The following is a 21,639-nucleotide window of genomic DNA, read 5'->3' on the forward strand; positions in this document are numbered from 1 at the left end:
AATGCTTGTTGTTAAGCCCTGACCTATACTTCATTGTAAAAGTGTTAAGGCTTGAAAACCATTTAACGTCCTTTGTGATGTAAAAATGCGTTGATATGAAGCGTAGAACATTTTAAATGTCTAAAAATGTTCATATATTGGGTATAAAATAGGCTTTGACTTGATAACAATAGCCCACTGTTTCAGATGTGCTCCTGTACTTAAACAGAGGAAAAACTAGTCATCCCTCCAAATGACTGAGCCCTGTATTGTGCTGTCCTCTGGTGAAGCCGGATACACTCCACTAACACAGAAGCTGAAGCTAACCGTGTCAGAGAAAGACTGGGGATGTCACAGGCGATGCCTGGCATTAGCCGTATAATAGCCAGGATTTGCTGATAAAGCAGGGGCCTCACATTGACAGTCTTTAGTGACTTAAGTGGGCCGTTCTTCCATAGCCGCTGGGCTATACAGTAGATCCATCCCTCTATCTCTATGTCGAACCGACTGAGTCTCTCTCAGACATGCTTTCCCCTCTAGCTTATTTCTCCGAGATGCAGAAGTTCGACCGATTAATGTGATTTAAGCAGCCGTTTAGAGGCGTACAAGCAATGTCATTTAATACATTTACAGAATTTAAGGCCTAAACAAAGAAGAATAAATAGAACGCCTAATTTAAACAACCAACCATGTCACCACCAAAATGTTCCTGCATCTATTTATTCCATCGGCTTTGTGCACAAGAGACAATTTCACTTGTCATTGTAGATAAATGTTACAAATGCAATGTCCCAGTACACCATGACAGTGTGAAAGTGTGAAATTGTGCCTGCATGCGTCATACCAGGACCTCAAATCTAAAGACCCTAAATGGGAATCACCCATCATTCATTGTGTTATTTACACCAGTACTTTTCCAAGTGTGACGTCTTGAGGCAGTTTTTTTTTCTTCTGTATGTTCTGAAATAACTAATATAAGACACATAAAACCACAACTAAGCTGATACCAAATAGTATTATTTGTAATTTCTGGTGGATATGCTGTATGTATTTGCCATGACATGAATTAGTTGAATCAGAGCGAAACTATTTCCCATTTCCAATGTGTGTAAATGGATTTGGTTGAATTATATTTTGTATAGTTTTTAACAAGAAGACACCATCTTTGTTCAAATAGCTTGTTTCCCACCCACCATTGTTTATGTCCTCATCATATTTAATGTGCCATCTGTCACACCAGAATAAAGCTTAGTAAATAAGAGGAAATCTCTTGAAGGCGAGGCGGCACCTTTTGACATTTTTTTTTCCCAGACATGCCTTTATTTGTGTGATGGCATTTATCTCATCTGGCATTTCTGTCGTTTGTCAATGATCTCCATGAAGACTCGTGCCTGAAAGAGTTGACGCGTGTAATGTGATGACAGGAAGCAAAAGCAAATGAACAAAGAAATAAAAATGTAAATATGATTTCCCATTTGCACATTAGCCGTCGCCATGCCACTGTTCCCTAGCCAGACAAGTTACACAGAGTATGTGAAACACGACAAGAGGGACATTTAAGACTAGAAAATGTGGACAATGCTGTGGTTGTAATTCAGAAAGCATGCCCTCGATGTATTAGTTGCACAAAGCTGTGACAATTCCAGAGGTTGTGGAGTTCAGACACAGAGAAGAAGAAGAAAGGTTGGAGACTTATGGCCGTCTCTTTGAATAGTTTTCCCATCTCAGAGGCAGACATTCAGACACATGTCCCCAAGAAAGCCGAATAAATCTGCGAGCATGTCCAACATTTACAGATGAGGATGCCCAGTCACATAACCACCTGTCAAAACGTGTCTTCCTCTGTCTTTTGATCTTCCTCTCTTATCTCCCTCTGCTGCCCCGTCCTCTGCATTATTCTGCTTTCTATTTCTTGAAAACTGTCTTTACTTTGAGATTCTTCGGGAGGAGGACGAGGGGGGGTGTGTGTGTCTAAGCTGTGTAATCTGTGATTGATGGCCAACAGGCATAGGAGACCAACATAAGAGGACAAGCACCAATTTATTTTCCATTTAAAATAAAGATGGAAAAGCAGAGGGAACTGCCAAAGGTTTTCATTTGATCCGAACGTAACTTCAATAAAACAAATTCCTTCGACAGCTATTTCAGTTCTTCACCGAGAGGCATTCCCCAAACAACCTTTTGTCTTCTGCCTGACAGCCCACGACTGTTATTCTAGCCCCTCTCCCCATTAAATCAATATATAATATTACCAAGGACGAAATTTGGTAAGCCTGACCACATGAAGCAGATACTTCTCCGTGGCTGACGACAGATTCAGCCATTTGTTTCCTGTGTCTTTTACCCCATCTTCTATACAAGGGTATGTAATTCCAACTATCACCTCACATTGATATCTGGACCATAATCACTGAATAGCTGCCAAGTGTGACAGTTGTAGAGATAAATTGTCTCTGTGTTACTGCAGATGCTGTATAGATCTATGATTTACATTAATCATAATTTTTACAAAGGTTCACTGACAATGCTGTGGTGTTTCTCCCCTTTAATCAAGTGTGTGATCAACTAAACAAAATATACGATTTCATAATTTAATCTGAATAAAAAGACAAAATCCTTTGCAGATAGAAAAGCAATGCCTTTATAAAGTTAGACGGTGTTCACGGATGCAAACACAGGAGCTTTTACATGATATAAGTGTGCCCTCTAGTGGATCCTGGATGGGCTTGCTATGAGCTTTGGGGTTGACACAGTCAGTGGCTCCGAACATTTGGGCTTTCTCAAACCTGTCGGGGTTGACGTCGACCGCGATGATCCTTTTGGCCTCAGCAGCCCAGCAGCCCATGGCGGCGGCCAGCCCGACGGCGCCGAGCCCAAACACGACGCACTAAAGAACCTTTTTCAACCTGGATGCACACGATTGGGGAGTCAGACGAGCAAAAGATGTTTGACGTCTGATGAGATCACTTCATCACGTTCAAAGATCACTTGTAGATCGTATATTTTGCCTTCATTGATCTCAACAAGATTATTATACACCATATTCGTTTCTTTTTTACCGTGTAGTGGCCCATTTTATTTTGATGTAATCAGATTGTTAAGCATTAGTGGCTTTGACTTTTGCAAGCCTGTCTTAAAAGAAAAAAAAATGTATATAAAAAATGGAATTGAATTCTCAAAATTAGAGTATTTGAAATAAACTAAGTATTTGAAATAAACTAATTTGTGTCCGGACAACATTCATTGCTATTGAGCAATCTTACGATTCTCTTCCACAAAACCTAGTTTTCTTTTATATTTGTCTAAATTAATACAAAAAATATATGCAGAATGTATAACAAACTGAATGGGTAGAATATGCAATTATTTGTTGTTAACTCGCTAAATACACTCATGTTTTCCATTTCCAACCATTTCCATTCCAACAGTTTGGTTATAAAATGTTCAACTGTTTTCTAAAGAGCTGTAATAATAATCTTTTTTATTGTGTTGCATTCCTCTTGTTCCAAAGAACAGCAGCATCCACATCAGAATTGGTGAGAATTCACGTATGATTTTAGCAAGATGAGTAGCAAGTATCTGGCAGATCTTCATCCTCTTACCCTGCATGCATTAACCGCAGCCGAGGAGACACACTTTGTCGAGCGGTGCATCGCTTCTTATTTTCGCAAGTGAGATATCGGAAACCACAGTGTACTGGGAGAAAGAACCGATGCCGAGGCACTGGTACACCTGCTGGCCCTTGTAAGAGATCCTGCTTGTGCTATCAGCCATTACACCCACATGTGTATTCGCCCTGAAAGCCACAGATTGGAATGGAATTGGAAAACACTGAGTAGTGAAACAAACATGAAAGCAGTAGAGATTTGCGTGTGTGAACAGAGTAATGATCACCAGTTCTTCCTGCACTGATTTGTTTTCGGGCTCAGACATCGCTCGCATTCCCCTCACTGTGGCAGGAAAAGAGGAATGACTTTGTCACCTGTGAAAACAACGAGCAGACAAACTACTTGAGTCAGAGTTACATGTCATGCGATGTCAGCTGCTTTGTCGTGAGCTGTACAATTCACCCGGTGAGAATTTGGTGACTTCGGGGCCGACGCTCTCCACTATCCCTACTGCTTCATGGCCGAGAACTAACGGGAATGGTCTGAACCTCATGCCTTTCCCGGCCCGATACAGGTATTCCCAGTCTGTGTGGCACACACCGGTGGCAACAAGCTGTACAAACAGGTAGACAGTGCATTTGTTCAGCGACCAAAAAAAAGAGAGGAAGCAAGACAAATTACCCTATTTCCTGTCAGCCTTTGTCGCCCGTGTGATCAAAGTAAAAACTGTCTGGAAGTAACATCCGTGTGAGTAATATGAATAATAATCTTGAATGTTGGTACAACTTAGTTCTTTTCATTCGGTTACAGTTTAACATCATCAACTTCAAGTGATTGCCACTGAAAATTAAATGACTGTAGCCATTGGAATGTTTGCGTGCGTGATCACGTTTACAGCCAATAATATACTCATATTTTCTTGCATTCCAGAGGATCTTTGGGACAATCAGCTGACCTTGATTCGGACTTCATGGGCCTTTGGTGGGGCCACTTCCACATCCTCAATGAACAGAGGCTTCCTCGGCTCCCATGCAACAGCTGCCTTGCATTTGATCACCTGAGGGAGAATATAAAGCCATCATATGTGTTGCTTGTTTGTGGGCACGTTGTAGGTGATACTGTGTTTTATTAAAGCCTGTTTTAAATGAGAAGATACTTGACGGGGGAAAGCCTTGGTGGGCGTGGCCACTGTTTTTATGATGATAAGCAAATGTCCCTGTTTGGGCCACGTATCAGAGGCACACAATGGGTTGAACATCATACTAGTTGTCAGAATACACAATATCCCAAACAACAACAACAACAACAACTGTAGTTTATTTTACCGATAAAAAAAATATATATAAATATTGCAGAGGCAGTTTATTTCCTTACCTGACCGCTTGTTGACATCATTGAGTGATGTGTACTATTTAATTTCCCTGCAATTGAACACACACAATTAACTTATTGGAAAGTGTATGCATACATTACCGTGTCTCACAAAAATAACATCGTGACTTATTATATCAACACTGGGGGTCTGGAAAATCATACTGACGTAGTCTCTCGTCTCCGTCTGTAAGAGGCGACCGGCTGAGCGTCTGTTCCTTTAAATATGAAGCGAGAGGCGGTAGAGGCGTGACTTTACGACACTTCCCGATACTGGTGAACGCCTTTACGGCAGCTCTTGATCACACGTGTTGTCATCGCATGGAAGTCCGTCCTCGGAAATAGCTGCAGCTAGCCGATCGACTTTGTGAGTAATCTACTTTAGTTGTGTGTACATGAAGTTATAGACTTTGAAGTTATAGATCTGTTTTACTGTTCCTGCGGCTGAATTGTATAGTTTAAACGATTAAATTAATCTAGCGTGTTAGCTGGAACTTTTGCGGTGCTGTTAGCTAAGCTAAGTGTCGCCCATTGCTCCGTTAAAACAACCACGAGTGCACGTGTTTGTTTGTTTTAAATGTAGTCTTTGCTTTGTTTTTTATTTCTCGTTTCTATTTCTCGCACAGGTTTCCGCAGAAGTATGTCTTTCAGAGGGGGAGGTGGACGAGGAGGCAGGGGAGGTGGTGGAGGTTTTAGAGGAGGTGGAGGAGGTGGTTATGGCGGAGGCAGAGGAGGAGGTGGAGGATTCCGAGGAGGTGGAGGCCGAGGTGGATTTGGAGGCGGCAGAGGTGGTTTCAGACAACAAGACTACGGTCCTCCAGAATATGTCGTCGGTAAGATCGTAAAACCAGCGCTGCTGATGCTGTTTGGACATGTCCATGTGTTGGGGCCCAGCTCCACGATCAACCCGCACCACTGCACACCGAGCCATGCCAGACTTTAAATAACGTCCCATGTGATGAGTGTTGTCACAAGAAGAAAAGTACTAAGTAGTAATCATGACTAGTACACAAGTATTTCTGAACACTCTTGATTTATCAAATGTTGGTGCTGATCAATATGGTAGGGCCTAAAAATGGCTCCCTCTGCAGTCATTCCACCTTTTGGGTTTTCTGAACATAATTTTTAAATCGGTAATGACATCAATTTGCAAACAAGTAGCCACAAGTGTTTATGCTGGCAGGGTTTTAAACTTGACTAAAGATACTTTTTGGGGCCAATTCCTTTCATGTTTTGTTGACATTTCTTATTTTTGCTAATTGCATCTGTTTTACTGTTCCAACGGCATGAATTGTGCGTTATGTGCCGAGTTGCAAGAACACATTATACCCAACTAACCGTCCTCTGTTGTTTCCACTCAGGACTGGGAGAGTTTGTGCATCCGTGTGAAGATGACATTGTGTGCAAGTGTACGACGGAGGAAAACAAAGTCCCTTACTTCAACGCCCCTGTGTACTTGGAAAACAAGGAGCAGATCGGGAAGGTGGACGAGATATTCGGCCAGCTCCGGGAATTTGTATCCTTTCTGTTGTCATTATTTCGGTCTCTGGAACAACATGTGGTGTACAAAGTAAATGTCAACCTCTGTGGCATGAATGTCGCTGGTGCAGTTCAAAGTCCTGTTAATTCCTTAACCCGTCCTTGCAGTATTTTTCAGTCAAACTTTCTGATAACATGAAGGCGTCTTCATTCAAGAAAATGCAGAAGGTATAAAACGTTTTCTTTTTTTGGGTATATTTTAAAGAAGTGCGTTTTCATACTTTAAAGCATCTGTGTCCCTGTGTATTACAGTCCATGTGATTTGCAACGTCTCTTAGTTTTATATAGATCCAATGAAGCTCCTCCCGCTGCAGAGATTCCTCCCTAGGCCGCCAGGAGAGAAGGGTCCACCAAGAGGAGGCCGAGGGGGAAGAGGTGGTGGCCGCGGAGGTGAGGGACCTTTTCTCATTACTCCTATTGTTGACAAATGTGTAGCTGATGACGTTTTCCCCCCTCCATCTTGGTCACTTATGCTAAATCTTATCTTCAGTCAGTTATTGTGAATTGATACTGTGGTTCCATTGGGCCCGTTTTAGAGTACCCCTTGTAAGAGTGGTTTGATTAATTCTGCCTTGCTTATCTTTTTTTGTTTCAGGCGGTTTCCGAGGCGGTGGAGGATTTGGAGGTGGTCGGGGTGGACGAGGTGGCGGATTTAGAGGCGGCAGCCGGGGTGGAGGATTTGGCGGTGGACGAGGTGGAGGAGGCTTCAGAGGAAGAGGAGATGGAGGAGGACGTGGATTCAGAGGTTTGTCCTTTTTCAATGTTCTTCAAATATACGTGTTGTCCTGATTTTAAAGGTAACTTACTTTTTTCTCTCTTTACTTGTAGGCGCCAGATAATGTGATAGTTATGGTCTGTGACGGTCTCATCCTCATCGTGTGCTACACAAGCAGAACGACTGCGCTCTGTGACGGTGCCTGGCCTGTTGGACTCAGAATATAGACATTGCCTCTCATTGAAGAACTTGAATGGATTTTCCCTCCGTTTTTATTTTTGTACCCGTTTTGAATATGTGATGGATTATTCTTATTTAAAAGGTTCATACATATGCTTGTGTGTAACATAAAGAGGACCTTTCAGCCTAATGGGAAGTCATTGGGTCCCTTTGTCAACAGGCGTATCAATATCCTGATTTTATTCAAATGTTTGGCCTTGACACATGTTTGTACTTTGACCAAGATTTCAAGAGATACATTCAGAAAACTTCCATGTATTAATTTCCTCCTATGTGGGAAATCGTAGTCTCTGGTTACTTGTAAACATTTTAATACCCCTTGTTTGTAAAGTCCTCAGCAAAATGTTGTTACATTTTGTGTTAAAGGCCTTGATTAAAAGGTGCTTTGTAACTGTGTCTTTGTTTTAAATTCTTAGTTCTTGGTAATAGACCGCCAAGTGGCATCCTAGGGTGGGGAATAGGGAGAATATTTTAAACTCCCCATCCACTCAACTGTGTTCTGTGTTTATTCATTTGAAGTTAGTCTATTCTGTAAAAGTACCCCTAAACAGCGCAAAGCATTTTGGGTTGGAAAAAAAACAATGTGATACATAGTGCTGTGCCATTAGTGTCTGATTTAATATAGAATATATATACAATTCAGTTTAAGAACTTACACTTATATTTATTAAATAACTATTAAAGGATTTTTCAATTTATACTAATTTTAAACCTAGTACCCCATTTGAGAACCACTGCTGTAAACAATAGCACACCGATAAAGATTTCACAGACAAGTCAATCATAATTCAACATGCAAAGCCGTGCGTGTATGTATACTTTTCAAAGAAGTATAGGCCATATTAGGCCTAGTATAACTTCTGAGATAAAGTATTTGCATGTCCATAGATTTAATACATTTATTTGAGGGAGTTGACATTTTAGGATTGTTTTGTTAACTAGGTTATAGGGTGTCTTAGTAAATGCAATATATATATTCAAAGTTTTGTATTCATTTTAGATTAGTGTTTTTTATATTTTATTTTGTAAAAATATTTACAGGCAAGCCAAGAAGGACCGTTCACTTCTACGCGTTGGTTACTATGCTCTGAAAGAAAGACAGAACATGTCATATTTCCAAACTGTTTGTGAAACTTGCTCTCTGCTCCGCGCATGCGTGGTGCCTACGCCGCACGTCCTCGTTTGTCATTGGTCCGGACGTTTACTCTTTACGGTAGCGCTGCGCCCCGCCCTCTCGCGTTGAATAAAGAAACATGGAGACAGCTGGAAAAGTAAGTACATTTCCCACTAAATGCACAATGCACATTTTAAATACATTGTTTCTCTATGTGTGTGTCGTTAAGATTGTGTATGAAGCATCATTACAAAAGCAACGTTCTCTCAACCAGCGCGCGGCGAATGAACAAGTACAAATAATCACTCTTCTTTACTTAACCAGTCGCAATTGCTGTGCTGCAAGTTGCTGCAATGCCTGTTCGAGAGCTATGTTCGAATCTGACGAGTTAAGAAACCATGAAAACTATTTTACGTGGCACAAAAATCGTGGCCACCTCTCACTCTTAAAGCATAGCAAAAATCTGAATTAACGGAAAATGCTCTATTGGGTTAATGGCGCTAAAGCAGCACGTTACTCCACTAGTGACCTACTGGACCACTGGGTCGGCTTTGCATAAGCCTGGTTATGGTTCAGAGGCAAAGTGCATTGTGCAGCTGAACCTGTCTTTCTCTCTCTTTCTCACACACACACACACACACACACACACACACACACACACTGTAAAGCCTCAGTCAACCCACGGCTGCAGTTTGTCAATGATTTTTGAAGCATTGTTTATTTAAACCTAAAAACAACGTACTGTTTTTTTTTTTGCATTCAGGTCATTAAGTGCAAGGCAGCTGTTGCATGGGAAGCTGGGAAGCCTCTTTCCATTGAGGAGGTGGAGGTAGCTCCACCCAAAGCCCATGAAGTTCGCATCAAGGTAAACCAAGCCATTGCATGCCTGGAATGAATGCTATTGAGATTGTGTCCAGCTTTCTTTTTTTCCCACACAATTATAAGAGGCAGGAAAACGGCTGTGGAAGAATCACACATGGCCCCACCTAAATTTGATATTTGAAGATTGACTTTGCAGGGACGTACGGTAATTAAAATTATGCTTATTTCTGGTCTGACATCTTTTAAATGACACCCTTCCTCTCAGCTCTTCGCCACGGGGGTGTGTCACACTGATGCCTACACCCTGAGTGGCAGTGACCCCGAGGGACTTTTCCCCGTCATCTTGGGTCACGAGGGCGCTGGAACCGTTGAGAGCGTTGGTGAGGGCGTGACCAAATTCAAACCAGGTATGCAGCTGCCAAACATGATATTTAAATTGGTTGTTTCTTTTATTTGTTCTTTCTGGTATGGTTTCTAACTAGTCACTATTCTCTTTGACCAAGGTGATACCGTCGTCCCGTTGTATGTGCCACAGTGTGGTGAATGCAAATTCTGCAAGAATCCCAAGACCAACCTTTGCCAGAAAATAAGGTAACGCTGTCAGACTTCTTGATGCTACCTTGCGCTGGTAACGACTGTCTGGCTGTAAAGATGAAACTGAATGTGGAAAAAAAACTATAAATATATGTATACATTTCTTTGTGGCAGAACTTTCAACCTCAATAGTTGAACTCGCAGCCCCAGGTGCCCCACCCCAGGGCAACCAAATCAAAGCTCCGTCATCATTAGTTTGAGCCTCCACCTGCCCCTGCATTGAAGTACAGAGCCATTGGGTTTCATCATGCATACATCAAAAATGAAATCTTATTCACCCCGCAGAGTAACCCAGGGCCGGGGCCTGCTCCCTGACAACACCTCACGCTTCACTTGCAAGGGAAAGCAAGTGTTTCACTTCATGGGGACCAGCACCTTCTCAGAATACACCGTGGTGGCCGACATCTCTGTGGCCAAGGTGAACGAGAAGGCTCCACTGGATAAAGTGTGCCTGCTTGGATGTGGCATCTCTACCGGCTACGGTGCTGCTCTGAACACTGCCAAGGTGGGTGTCACAGGCTGCAGACCAGAGCTGTGCAATTACAAATTCAACTGTGCCAGATTTTAAAACCAGGAGCTGTAGATCGGCCAGACATTGTCAGCAACCTATTTAACACTTTCTTTTTTTTGCTTTTGGTGATTGGCTTTTTTTTTGTTTTTGCAATGCAGTCAAAAAAAGCTGTGTTAATTGTCTCACTCTTGAAATAGAAATATATTTGTTTTTACAAAGCGTGTTAAGTAGAATAAGTTTGTCGCAAAATGTCGCCCAAAGGATACAACGAAAAAGAGATGAATATTTTGTCATTGTTTGTCAGCTTCACTCTGAAATGGGTCACCCTTATTAATCATGCAGATCTGATGTGAAAAGCCAATTGTTGCCACGGGTGTCTGCTTCTTTTCCCGGTGACATTATTTTCACCCCTAAAATGTCATAAAAAAAAAAAAAGATTCACAGTTAATTAGAATTTAAACAAAAACATTTACTGGTATCTTATCTTTACATATATGATACTTGCATCCGATAAAAAGGGAGACATTCCAATGTCGTGCAACATAAAATGCATCTCTGATATATCTGTATAATTAAATTTGACAAGACTACACCGCCTGAAACAACTTTTGAAGTTTCCTCATACAGAACATTTGTGATATGCAAAATTATTCAGCAGCACTTGGATTCTCACATTGCTATTCTTGCTCATGCACACTCAGGTTGAGCCTGGCTCCACATGCGCTGTATTTGGCCTCGGAGCTGTCGGCTTGGCTGTTATTATGGGCTGCAAGGTTGCTGGGGCAACCAGGATCATTGGTGTGGACATCAACGCCGAAAAGTTTGAGAATGCAAAGGAGTTTGGAGCCACGGAGTTTGTGAACCCAAAGGACCACAGCAAGCCCATCCAGGAGGTTCTGGTGGAGATGACTGACGGGGGCGTGGACTATTCTTTTGAGTGCATTGGAAATGTGCAAATCATGGTGAGACACTTTATACATACAGATATAAAAACACGTTTTATTAATCCACTTTTTAAACCTGTCACCTCTGTTGTCAGGTGGACATTCACAGTGCAGATATTCATAGCGTGCAGCATATAAAACAGTTTCCGTAACTCTGCAATTCATAGAAATTAGGGAAATCACCATGTTCATTATTTCAGAGAGCTGCTCTGGAGGCTTGCCATAAAGGATGGGGCGAAAGTATCATCATCGGCGTAGCCGGAGCTGGACAGGAGATCTCCACCAGACCTTTCCAGCTGGTGACAGGCCGAGTGTGGAAGGGCACAGCCTTCGGAGGTGACTGACTGCGTTAGATAATGACTCGTTATAATGGGCGTAATGTGGTCTGGCTGCAGTTCCAGCTTTCTGTTGCAAATTCCAACTCTGGGTAATAAGGCGTTCTTCGGCGTCCACTTTATTCGGCAAATGTTTGTGGAAAGTTTCTAAGCAGAGTTTAAGCTAAAGCTTAATTTACTCGATAATTGGACTGAAAGATAGCAAATTGCTTTTTTTTTATGAAAATGTTTTTATTTGTAGTGGTTTAATTAGCCTTGAGGTGGTCATGGAACAGCTGCAAAATCATGTATGGTTATTAAACCGTCAACATGTAAAATAATTTATGTTAGCATTTCTGGTATTTTTTTTAAAACGTTAAGTTTAAGCAGCTGTTTGTATCATTTTTAGTTGGGGAATAAGTGCCTTGCCCAAGGCCTTTTGGCAAAAAGTGAGTTCAGTTACATCTATATGAAAATGTGAGTAATTTAACCGGTTTTGATATTCACCCCCAGGGTGGAAGAGTGTGGAGAGCGTTCCTAAACTGGTGGAGGACTACATGAACAAGAAGCTGAAGGTGGACGAGTTTGTGAGCCACACCCTGCCCTTTGACAAGATCAATGAGGGATTTGACCTCATGCATGCTGGAAAGAGGTGAGAACAGTTAATTTACGCTGTCAGTGAATACTTATCTTGTTTTCTTTGTTTGTAAATGATGTTGTTTTTGTTTCATTGCAGTATCCGCACAGTGCTGACCTTCTGAAGAGTCTAAAACCTTGATCTTCACATCCGGCCTTTTAACAATGTCCTTCCATAATTGAAGCACTTGATATATTTCTCTGCACTTGTTTTGATGATCACTTTCAATATTAGAACATCATGTTTTATTAACAACACAATGCATGTTTGAAACAAAAAAGTGTCATTAAAATCTTTTGAAATTTGAATTTATTTTCTGCTTTTTCTTTTGTGGTTCATTAGCTGACTGTGATGTTTTATAAGAGAACTTAATAACATTAATACATAAAGGCATGTGGCTGCTGCTCTCAGGAAGAACGTCCAACAATGAGTCTCTTTCAGCCTACTTTACTCACTCCAAGGGTTGATAGCATGAACGCAGCAACAGTTGCAGTGTACATAACCCATTCATGACTTATACTTATTATATGCAACACAGTTTAGCCAAAAAACACTTGCCAGACACCAAAAATCACATTACAATATACACAATATGATCTTTGATTTTTGATGAACTTTTCTGAATATGTTTTACAAAATGCAATCTAAAAGAATACCACATATTCCAGTTAAATTATTTAGAATAAATCCCTTAAATAAGGAATATATTGTACTTTGAGTTATCACAGTCTGAGAAGGCATACCATGGCCTGATGGGATCTCAAGCTTCATCCTGAGTAAAAGCTTGTTGTAATCACACAATCAGGGTTGCCTTCTGTTCATGTGTTTACCTCATGACTGTTTATCACCAACAGGTGGTTTATCAGTGAACATGTCCACTAAGCCTGCACATTGTTGAATATATGTCTATACTTTTTATGGGCACAATATACTAAGCCTATAACATACTTCAGCAGGGGTGGTATACAGACTTCCAATGACTCTTGGGTTCATTTTTATGTTTTTCGCAATATAACCCCAAAATGCAGCACAGTAATCATCCAGCTCTCATTTACAAACAATTCTTTCGGCTGCCTGCACTACTAGCTGACCTCCAGCGTACATAACATAGTATAATGTGCTATTCGAGACAAGCAGTTACACAAATATGAATACTTTTTGCCAAAGTATATGACTTTTCATTATGCAATTTTTGTGCCGAGGATTTTTTACCATATAGAAGAGACTTTTGCTGTTTGAGGGGATGTTTATGTCTACTGAGCAGATCTTTCAGACTTTTCTCTGGGTCACTCAGACAACAAGCAGCTCATTGACATTCAGCAACCATCAGCAATGTGGCTAAACAACCCGGGATGATTCAGGTAAAAGACCACATTTCTGGTGGGATGAGAACCACATCATGAAAATCTCACTCCGTTTTATTCTTTTTTATGCCACAAAAGAAAGTTCAGAATTCTGCATCATCATTATGCTACACTTAACTATAATATTGCTTGAAGTACATATATTGCACACATTTTCACAAAACAATATTGTATGTATTGGATATAACCTTATAACTTCAATGTTAATACATGTTCTACTAACTGATTGTTTATAATCTACCCATGCATATTATCAATAATTATCAATAGTCAATAATTGTGTCCCACAGCATTGATAAACATGTACTTGTGTTCCTTCTTCTTGCGCATGCGTCATGCCGAGTACCAGATGGTCCAATCAGGTATTTTAACACACGGCAAAAAATCTGAATGGGACTTCCAGAAGATGGCGACCGCTCTGGTGGTGAGTGAGCCACACACTTATAGCTCAGGTTAATTCACTCAGTTCGGGCTTCAATTTAAGAAGCTGTGCTTTCTGTGCACTGTTAAAACCACGACGACAAAACGAGGGGGCTGAGACTGTCACGCGGTAACGTTAGTTCTTGAAACTTCCGGTTACCTTTGACAGGTAACGCTAACACAACTCGCGAGCCAAACAACACTAAACTAGCAGCACTCTAGACTAAATTACTCCAATTCCTTGATTCCCGACGTTAACGTTAACGACGCGACAGCGGGTTGCTTTAACGTTAACGCGTCCGGTTAAAACACCGTGTCGACCGGGGTGGTTAACACGGTCGGTACGCTGGCACGAGCTCGGATGAATGAATGAATGAATGAGGAGGACGCACGCGCTGCGAACGTTAACGGCACACGGCCGACGGTTTGACGGGAACTCCGACAACCAGCCACTTGAGCAAAATATCACGCGACTAAGAATTTCGTTTTGCACAATTAAAGCTGGAAATTGGGGGTTGGGCAGATTACTGAAACGTCTGTTATACAACTTTAAACTGTGAACCTGCAAGAAGTGCGAAATTGTGTGAAGACGTCTTCCACTCAAAAAAGTTAAAGTCAAGAGTTGACGTTAGGTTATAGTACCCGGATAATGTGAACCTAGGACTGAGCATGGCTGGTGGTTGGATGGTATTTGGTGTCCCTATTATATTTGGTGGGTATACTTTTTAATTAGAAGTTTCATTAGAGGACAACACCATCAATACAACTCCCGGCATGAGGCAAACATTTTAATATTCGTCTCATGGACAAGGGTTAAAACATACTTCTCTTTTTTTTAATCTAAAGAAGAATTTTATCTGAAGTGCCAAATGAAAATAAACAGAAGCAGTGCAGACGTACAAGAGGTAAAACCGATGAGCTATAAAAAAGGGGGGGGAAAAGCAACAAAAAAAGATTGCATTACTGTCACAGGGTGCTGTGTCCTGTATGTTCTTCCTCCCTGTCTGCTACCTTCTCCTTCCTCATTCCCCTACTCGTCCTCTATAAATAAAGATACCCTCAGTCTGCAAACCACTCTCACACACATCCCTTGTACACCCTCAAAGTATCACAGCTATGACCATAACAATACTTCATTGTTTTATTAAAGTACCAATATAGGACTTTAAAACTACAGACAAGTTAAATACTCACAAACAGCGTTTACATTTTCTTCTGTATCTTTGTACTTTGTTTTCTAGATGTCAACTTCAGTTCCTGCTAATCCTGAAAAGGAACACTGTGAAACAATCATTCAAAAGGTTTTGAGTCTTGAATCGGACATCAAGCATCCACTACAAAACAAGTAAGAACACACCTCTTTTCCTTTGTTCACAACTGACTCCAGCAAGTATATCTCATATTGAATGAATAGTTTAATCAGGAAATTTGTGAATTTCCTCCAGTGGAACAAGTCGCCAATGAGCAACTCGACTATTGAGGGAAAAGCAGTCAGCTTGTTTGTACTAACGCTTCTTTGATTTGCAGGTGGGCTCTTTGGTTTTTCAAGAACGACAAGAGCAAAACATGGCAAGCCAACCTCCGCCTAATCTCAAAGTTTGACACTGTGGAAGACTTCTGGGCGTAAGTAAAATATTGCCATAAGGGTGACTGCACTAAAGCTGTCGGAGCTCTTCATAATGAAATTGGTTTTACCATTTTGGGAAAAATATGGTTCAGGGGGAAAATTTAATTTGAATGCGAGGGCATCACATTCTGGATGGAATCACAATGTGATATTTTTCTCTTTAACGCGATATCTCATGAACGCCTTGAGGGAATTTATTCAGATTTGGCACAAACGTCCACTTGGACTTTGAATGGATGACATGATTAAGATTTTGGAGCTCAAAAATCACAATGTATTTTTTGGCCATAACTCGCACATTCATATTACAATTCAACCCAATATTTTATGGGATACAGTGATGAAGTGATGACATTTTGGAAAGACATGGATGCAAACTTCAACAGGATCCAGGTGATCGAGTGATCAGTTGTTGACATTACAATTCATATTCCACCATGTTGTTCAGCCAGGCTGCCAAAAGATGTTTTCTGTTGAAAGTTGTTGAACATAAAATGTCCTCCTTTCCAGATTATACAATCACATTCAGCTATCAAGTAACTTGATGTCTGGCTGCGACTATTCACTGTTTAAGGTAGGCAAGCTTTTTTTGCCATCTTTTTTATATTTTACATTCTATCCATTTAAAACGGTTCATCGTCTTCGCTTCCACTGTTAATAGATATAAATGTTTCATTCTGTAGTTCAGGAGTAGAGATGCACCGAATGATCGGCAGCTGATCGAAACCGGCCGCTTTACATCTGCACATGTCGTTGTTGTGGAAGTTCTTCTGCATGGTCAAAGAAGACATCAAGCTTGTAATTTGTCCAAAATAAGGCCTTGAGGAATAACCTCAAAACATTTGGACCAACTAACTTAATCAGACACTTATTATTTTGTTATTCATTCCCATGCACGCCACTCTGAGTAATCAGTGACTGCAGAGTCCTGCTAATAACGCAGCTCACTGTAACAGAGGTTACATTGACTGGCATTGTGATGCGTTCAAGCTCTACTCGGAGTATTGGGTGAAGGTAAATTATTATAACGTCATCATGATGTTTTGAAACGTTATCTTGAGAGAAACTTGAACAAGTACAGTTGTTTGAAGGACATGTTTTCAATACCGATATAAAATAGAGATTATGACCCGTTTTATTTTAACTCCAGCTCTGAGCAGCTTATAATATATCATTAGTACCAATGCCAATATGTTTTTTAAATCAAAAGAAATATTAAAGTAGAATTTCAATCTTTCATTTGAATTGTGGCAAATCACCACTATAGATTGTTTTTGGGGATGGTGGTGGTAAAACCTAGCTTTTGATATCGGATATTTTATATTAATCGGTCAAGAAAATGTCAATCGGTGCATCTCTAGTTCAGAGCAAAAATGAAAACACAATGTTCTTTTGGTGCATTGTACTTGTGGTCCACTCGGAGCACATGCTATCTAATACAAAGGAACCAAGCGTATCAAACGTGAAGTCACATGGCCTGATGACTGATTCATTTATTAGTTTTGCTGACTTTGACCCTCCATCACGAGTGATGCATGCACCCATTGGGCATCAAAACACAGTTTATTCCAGTTAATAGCAGCAAGTCAGGCTGCACTTCACTGCACTTCATCTTCTCCGATGACCACAAAAGAGCTCATGAGGAAAGAGTTATTAGTGTCGATCAAGACTGAAGCCGGATCTCATCTGTCATAAATACTATCAGACGGAGGATTGAAAGGTGGCTTCTTGTACTACAATATGGTGACATATGGCTCACACCCAAATGAACCAATGCTGTTGGTGAATAAATTCAACTTGTGCTTCTTTTGGTCTTCACACATAATTGACAGTTGCATTTTTGTGTGCATAATTAACAGTTTTTTATTAATACACATTTGTTTTTCTTTTGGAAATCATTTCTCCAAGCAGACAATAATAGGCTGCACTCATGAAATGACCGTTTAGTAAATGACGCCGAGAGGAACAACAATGACCCTTAACTGTCTAATTAGTGGCGATGGGATGTATACAGTTTGCTTCGATCCTGATCTAAAGGGAAACGGGATAGATTAAAGCCACTGTTCATTAAAGAAACATTGGGATATTTATAGTGTTGAGAGCTTTGACCTTTTATGTGGGACGAAGGATGGGATCGAACCCATGTGGGAGGACGGACAGAATCGACGAGGTGGCCGCTGGCTGATAACTCTGTCGAAGCAGCAGCGTCGAGCAGACCTGGATCGGTTCTGGTTGGAGACGGTATGTTCAGTCATGTCGATTATTGGTTCCTTTTAACTAGTAGAAAGCTATACTTTTAGTTGTATCTTTCGGCCTTTTTCAGGGTAGACATTTTGTCACATCACAGCAGAAAAATCACAGATGTAAACAATATAATGAATTCCATTTTGCTGCTCTGGTTTCAGGGTCTTTGTATTGTGCATGCTGGCTCCCTGTCAAACCGTGGACACTCGAATAGAGCGGAGCCATTGTTAATGTTGTTAGTAACACCTGCGCTTCTCTTACCGTGACAAGTCAAAATGGCTGCTTTGAAAAGGCCCATCAGTGTCTAACTGCTCCCCAATAACAAAGTCGTTGTGAAAAACTAAAGTCTCTTTTTTTCCTACAGCTGTTGTGTCTCGTCGGTGAAGCGTTCGCCGAACACAGTGACGACGTGTGCGGCGCAGTCATCAACGTCCGAGCCAAAGGAGACAAAATAGCGATATGGACCACGGACTTTGAAAACAAAGACGCCATCACACACATCGGGTGACCTGAAGATGCCACACTTGTTTATGACAAATCTTAGGATGTCAAAAATAAAATCAACGATGCCTACAGTCATTGTAAAGAAAATGTCCACCTGTATGGCCCAATTCTGTGTTAGCCCTTTTTCTATATACGGTTGTGTACGGTTATTTTTTTCTTTTACTTTAGCACAGTAGTAGATTATCCCTTTACAACTGGACAGAAAACCTACCTCTATCATGTTTCAGCTTGTCAGACCTGTGGAAGAAAATTCCTCTATGGAAAAATATGTTTGATACGGCATTATTGGATCCCCTCTAGCAAACTAGTTTCCTGCAGCAGATCCCAGTAATGGCGATAACATTAGCGACAGATATGCACGTTAAAGAGTCTGAAATGTGTTTTTCTATGCATCTGCTAAAATGCAATGTTTATTTTTGCCTCTTTTTTTTTTTTTTCCCAATTTTATTTTTAGGAGCGTGTATAAAGAGAGGTTAGGCGTTCCGCAAAAAGTGATCATCGGATACCAGTCGCATGCAGACACGGCCACAAAGAGCGGCTCCAACACCAAGAACAAGTTTGTCGCCTGAGGGCCGCTGACCAATCATCAACCAGGCCCTTTTTTCTGTTGGCAAAGATTTTCTGTCATTTTTCTGTGAATGCCACTGACATGTTCATCCACTGATGAGCACTGGAGGTGGAGATAACAACTTTCTGTTCGCCGGTTTGTTGCCACTTTAGCAAAGCTTTTGTTCGTGGTCTTATACGTGCAGTTCAACTGTAGCACTATCGTCTGGGAACTTGTGTGGTGGTGGGCTGAAGACGACGTTTTGATGCCCAGATTTCATTTTCAAATGCAGCTTCACATTTGTGGAGAATTAATCTAATTTATCCTCCCCCTTAGTGTCTGTCAATTATTTTCTTTATGTACTTATCATTAAAGGCAAAAAAAGAAGTAAACTATTTTGTAATTTGGTAGAAACTGACGTTCTTTGTTCTGTAATGCTGCTTAGTCTCTTTAAAATATTTATGTATGTCTTATGTGCTTTGGTGGGACTTTTAAAGATACTTTGTGATTTAACCCCCATCTTCCCAAAATGAACAGCGTTAACATAACATTGATGGAGAAGTTTGATTTCAGCAGACTCGGAAGTGTAAACATCTTTGTGCAGTTCTTTTTCATTTTGAAAAATTAATAGGAGGACTTAGTTTCTCGTTAAGCAGCGTGTGCAAAATGTGGTATGTGAAGAATTAAGATTGTCACAAAAAGCAGGGAATTTATTTTAAAGATGCTTATTCTTCTTCATATGGAAATATTTTGAAGTTAAGTTATTTTCCAGTCATAATTCTCTAGAATGTTGGGTTTAGATGCACATAAAAGATGTCGGTGATTTAAAAAAACAAAAAAATTATTTTGTATTCCAGTATGTCTTCATTGAGGGTATTTTTGAAACATATATTGTTGGTTGTCATTACCTTTTTCATGTATATGCACAAGCCAAATTACAGTGTGCAACATTTAAGTTAAGAAGTTTACTTACATTTTTGGTACGAGTTTGGTTCATCTACTGCTTTGATGAAGTTTACATGGTAAGATTTAGTTTGGTTCGTGGCGTAAGCAAAAATGTAATTATTTGGCGGTATTGGACTGTCTTGAAGGTAACGCCAAAGCCCGTAGTAAATGTGCGTGGGAGGGATGTAAATAAAACATGTCCAGTGAAGTATATTCTCTCAAAAAGGTGTTTTCATTCTGAAATGATTATTTTGATTGTTAAATCTGTGGCATGCCAATTGTATGTTTTGGAAGAATCCATCTTTGTGGTGGTTTAGAAGCTAAAACATCCCGTAATGCAAATTTGTGAATCTAAATTTAAAATGTATTTAATTTTCTTTATACGTACAAAGCTGAGGAAAAGAAGCGTATAGATATAATTAGTGTGGAATGTGTATTTTTGAAAAGAAAAATGCTTCAGGATATTACAAGCAGAAAAGAATCGCATTGAAAGCTGAATACTTGAAACGTATAACCTTTAACCGTACATCACAGCTTTATGGAAGCGCTGAACGTATGCTAATTGGCTGCTAGCAATATATTAAACCTCACATCATCTGTCAGTCACTCAATGCAAGGTTGGCGTCGTGTTTGCCATTAATTACATGTTTTTCCTGAGACGGGTTGAAACAATGTTCGTTGTACTCTTCCTATTGTCTCTCCCTGTTACACTGACACTGTTATTTGCCCCTGCCTTCCTATTTAAGGTATAAGGGATGTATGTAATGGCTACAGTGATTAATGTCTAAGTTGGTCTTCACCTTTATTAGGCTATCCAAATTGCAGTTGAACTAATCAGGGCCTAAAGTAATCTATGACATCCATTGGCTGCTTACTTGAGAGCAATAGCAACACAACCTCTGCCGCTCCTTTTGAAAAAAGCCTCCCTGTAATTGACTCAATCAATCAAGGCCCATTTTCACACAAGAGACAACTAGGAGAAAATTAGAAGAGCGAGCGGGTGGAAGGTTAAGGGTTTTACCGCACGTGGCAAAACACGACAAGCGGCCTTTGTTGAAAGCGTTGGAGCTCTTTTTGTCATAATTGGACATTTAAACCGCTGTTTGCCACTGTTAAACATTTTGTAGAAGTAGAACATCAAAGATAATAAAATGGTAGATGCTATTATTATCTGAAAGGCCGACTCCCAAGATGCTTTCACTGCTGGTTTCACTCTCCTCAGAGGGCTGATATGTGTCAGAGGCAAATATATACTCATGTTTCAGGCTTAAAATTAAAGAAATAGTTACAGTATTTGATCAACTGAGAGGCATAAAGTCGTTGAAACAATGTGAGAAGCTTCTCAATCATGGCAATGTGCCCAAACTTTGTATTTCCTTTAATTTCTTTAGCAATAAACTTTATACAAACACATGTGTATGTGCACATAATGCCGCTTGTTTTCCCGCACTAACCCACTCTTCATGCCTAATCTTGTTTTCATAATTAGTTCTGTATGTGTAAACACTAATTAGTATTGGCCATTTGTTAAACAAAATATATGGTTGGCCATTTGTTCATGGATTTGTGAACAAATGGCCAACCATAAAACCAGTCCAAC

At 40.4% G+C, this 21,639-nt stretch overlaps 3 protein-coding genes and 1 pseudogene across 4 annotated transcripts; 3 read left to right on the forward strand and 1 right to left on the reverse strand.

The window, feature by feature from the left end:
• Nucleotides 1-2,620: 2,620 nt before the first annotated feature.
• Nucleotides 2,621-4,979, reverse strand: LOC306745756 (alcohol dehydrogenase 1-like; annotated as a pseudogene). The gene is made up of 7 exons: nucleotides 4,962-4,979; nucleotides 4,744-4,803; nucleotides 4,543-4,644; nucleotides 4,050-4,200; nucleotides 3,874-3,961; nucleotides 3,582-3,775; nucleotides 2,621-2,885 (listed from the first exon to the last, which is right to left on the reverse strand). The product of its transcript is annotated as an alcohol dehydrogenase 1-like (transcript).
• Nucleotides 4,980-5,281: 302 nt separating this feature from the next.
• On the forward strand, nucleotides 5,282-7,843 carry gar1 (GAR1 homolog, ribonucleoprotein). The gene is made up of 7 exons (XM_079229065.1): nucleotides 5,282-5,325; nucleotides 5,585-5,791; nucleotides 6,320-6,474; nucleotides 6,606-6,665; nucleotides 6,776-6,887; nucleotides 7,093-7,242; nucleotides 7,326-7,843. The coding sequence occupies exons 2-7, from the start codon at nucleotides 5,599-5,601 to the stop codon at nucleotides 7,334-7,336; spliced, it is 681 nt and encodes a 226-aa protein (XP_079085191.1). The 5' UTR covers nucleotides 5,282-5,325; nucleotides 5,585-5,598; the 3' UTR covers nucleotides 7,337-7,843.
• Nucleotides 7,844-8,703: 860 nt separating this feature from the next.
• Nucleotides 8,704-12,690, forward strand: LOC306746123 (alcohol dehydrogenase class-3). Its single transcript, XM_079228993.1, has 9 exons — nucleotides 8,704-8,723; nucleotides 9,330-9,431; nucleotides 9,654-9,795; nucleotides 9,892-9,979; nucleotides 10,268-10,487; nucleotides 11,195-11,455; nucleotides 11,638-11,773; nucleotides 12,265-12,403; nucleotides 12,488-12,690. Exons 1-9 carry the CDS (start codon nucleotides 8,706-8,708, stop codon nucleotides 12,510-12,512), a joined length of 1,131 nt encoding a protein of 376 aa, XP_079085119.1. The 5' UTR covers nucleotides 8,704-8,705; the 3' UTR covers nucleotides 12,513-12,690.
• A 1,431-nt stretch (nucleotides 12,691-14,121) lies between these two features.
• eif4ea (eukaryotic translation initiation factor 4ea) lies at nucleotides 14,122-20,237 on the forward strand. Its single transcript, XM_079228947.1, has 7 exons — nucleotides 14,122-14,176; nucleotides 15,414-15,517; nucleotides 15,700-15,795; nucleotides 16,310-16,373; nucleotides 17,927-18,040; nucleotides 18,408-18,547; nucleotides 19,002-20,237. The coding sequence occupies exons 1-7, from the start codon at nucleotides 14,159-14,161 to the stop codon at nucleotides 19,114-19,116; spliced, it is 651 nt and encodes a 216-aa protein (XP_079085073.1). The 5' UTR covers nucleotides 14,122-14,158; the 3' UTR covers nucleotides 19,117-20,237.
• Nucleotides 20,238-21,639: the final 1,402 nt, after the last annotated feature.

This window comes from Taurulus bubalis (genome assembly GCF_910589615.1).
Source record: "Taurulus bubalis genome assembly, chromosome: 13".
In the NCBI taxonomy this organism is placed as follows: Eukaryota; Metazoa; Chordata; class Actinopteri; order Perciformes; family Cottidae; genus Taurulus; species Taurulus bubalis.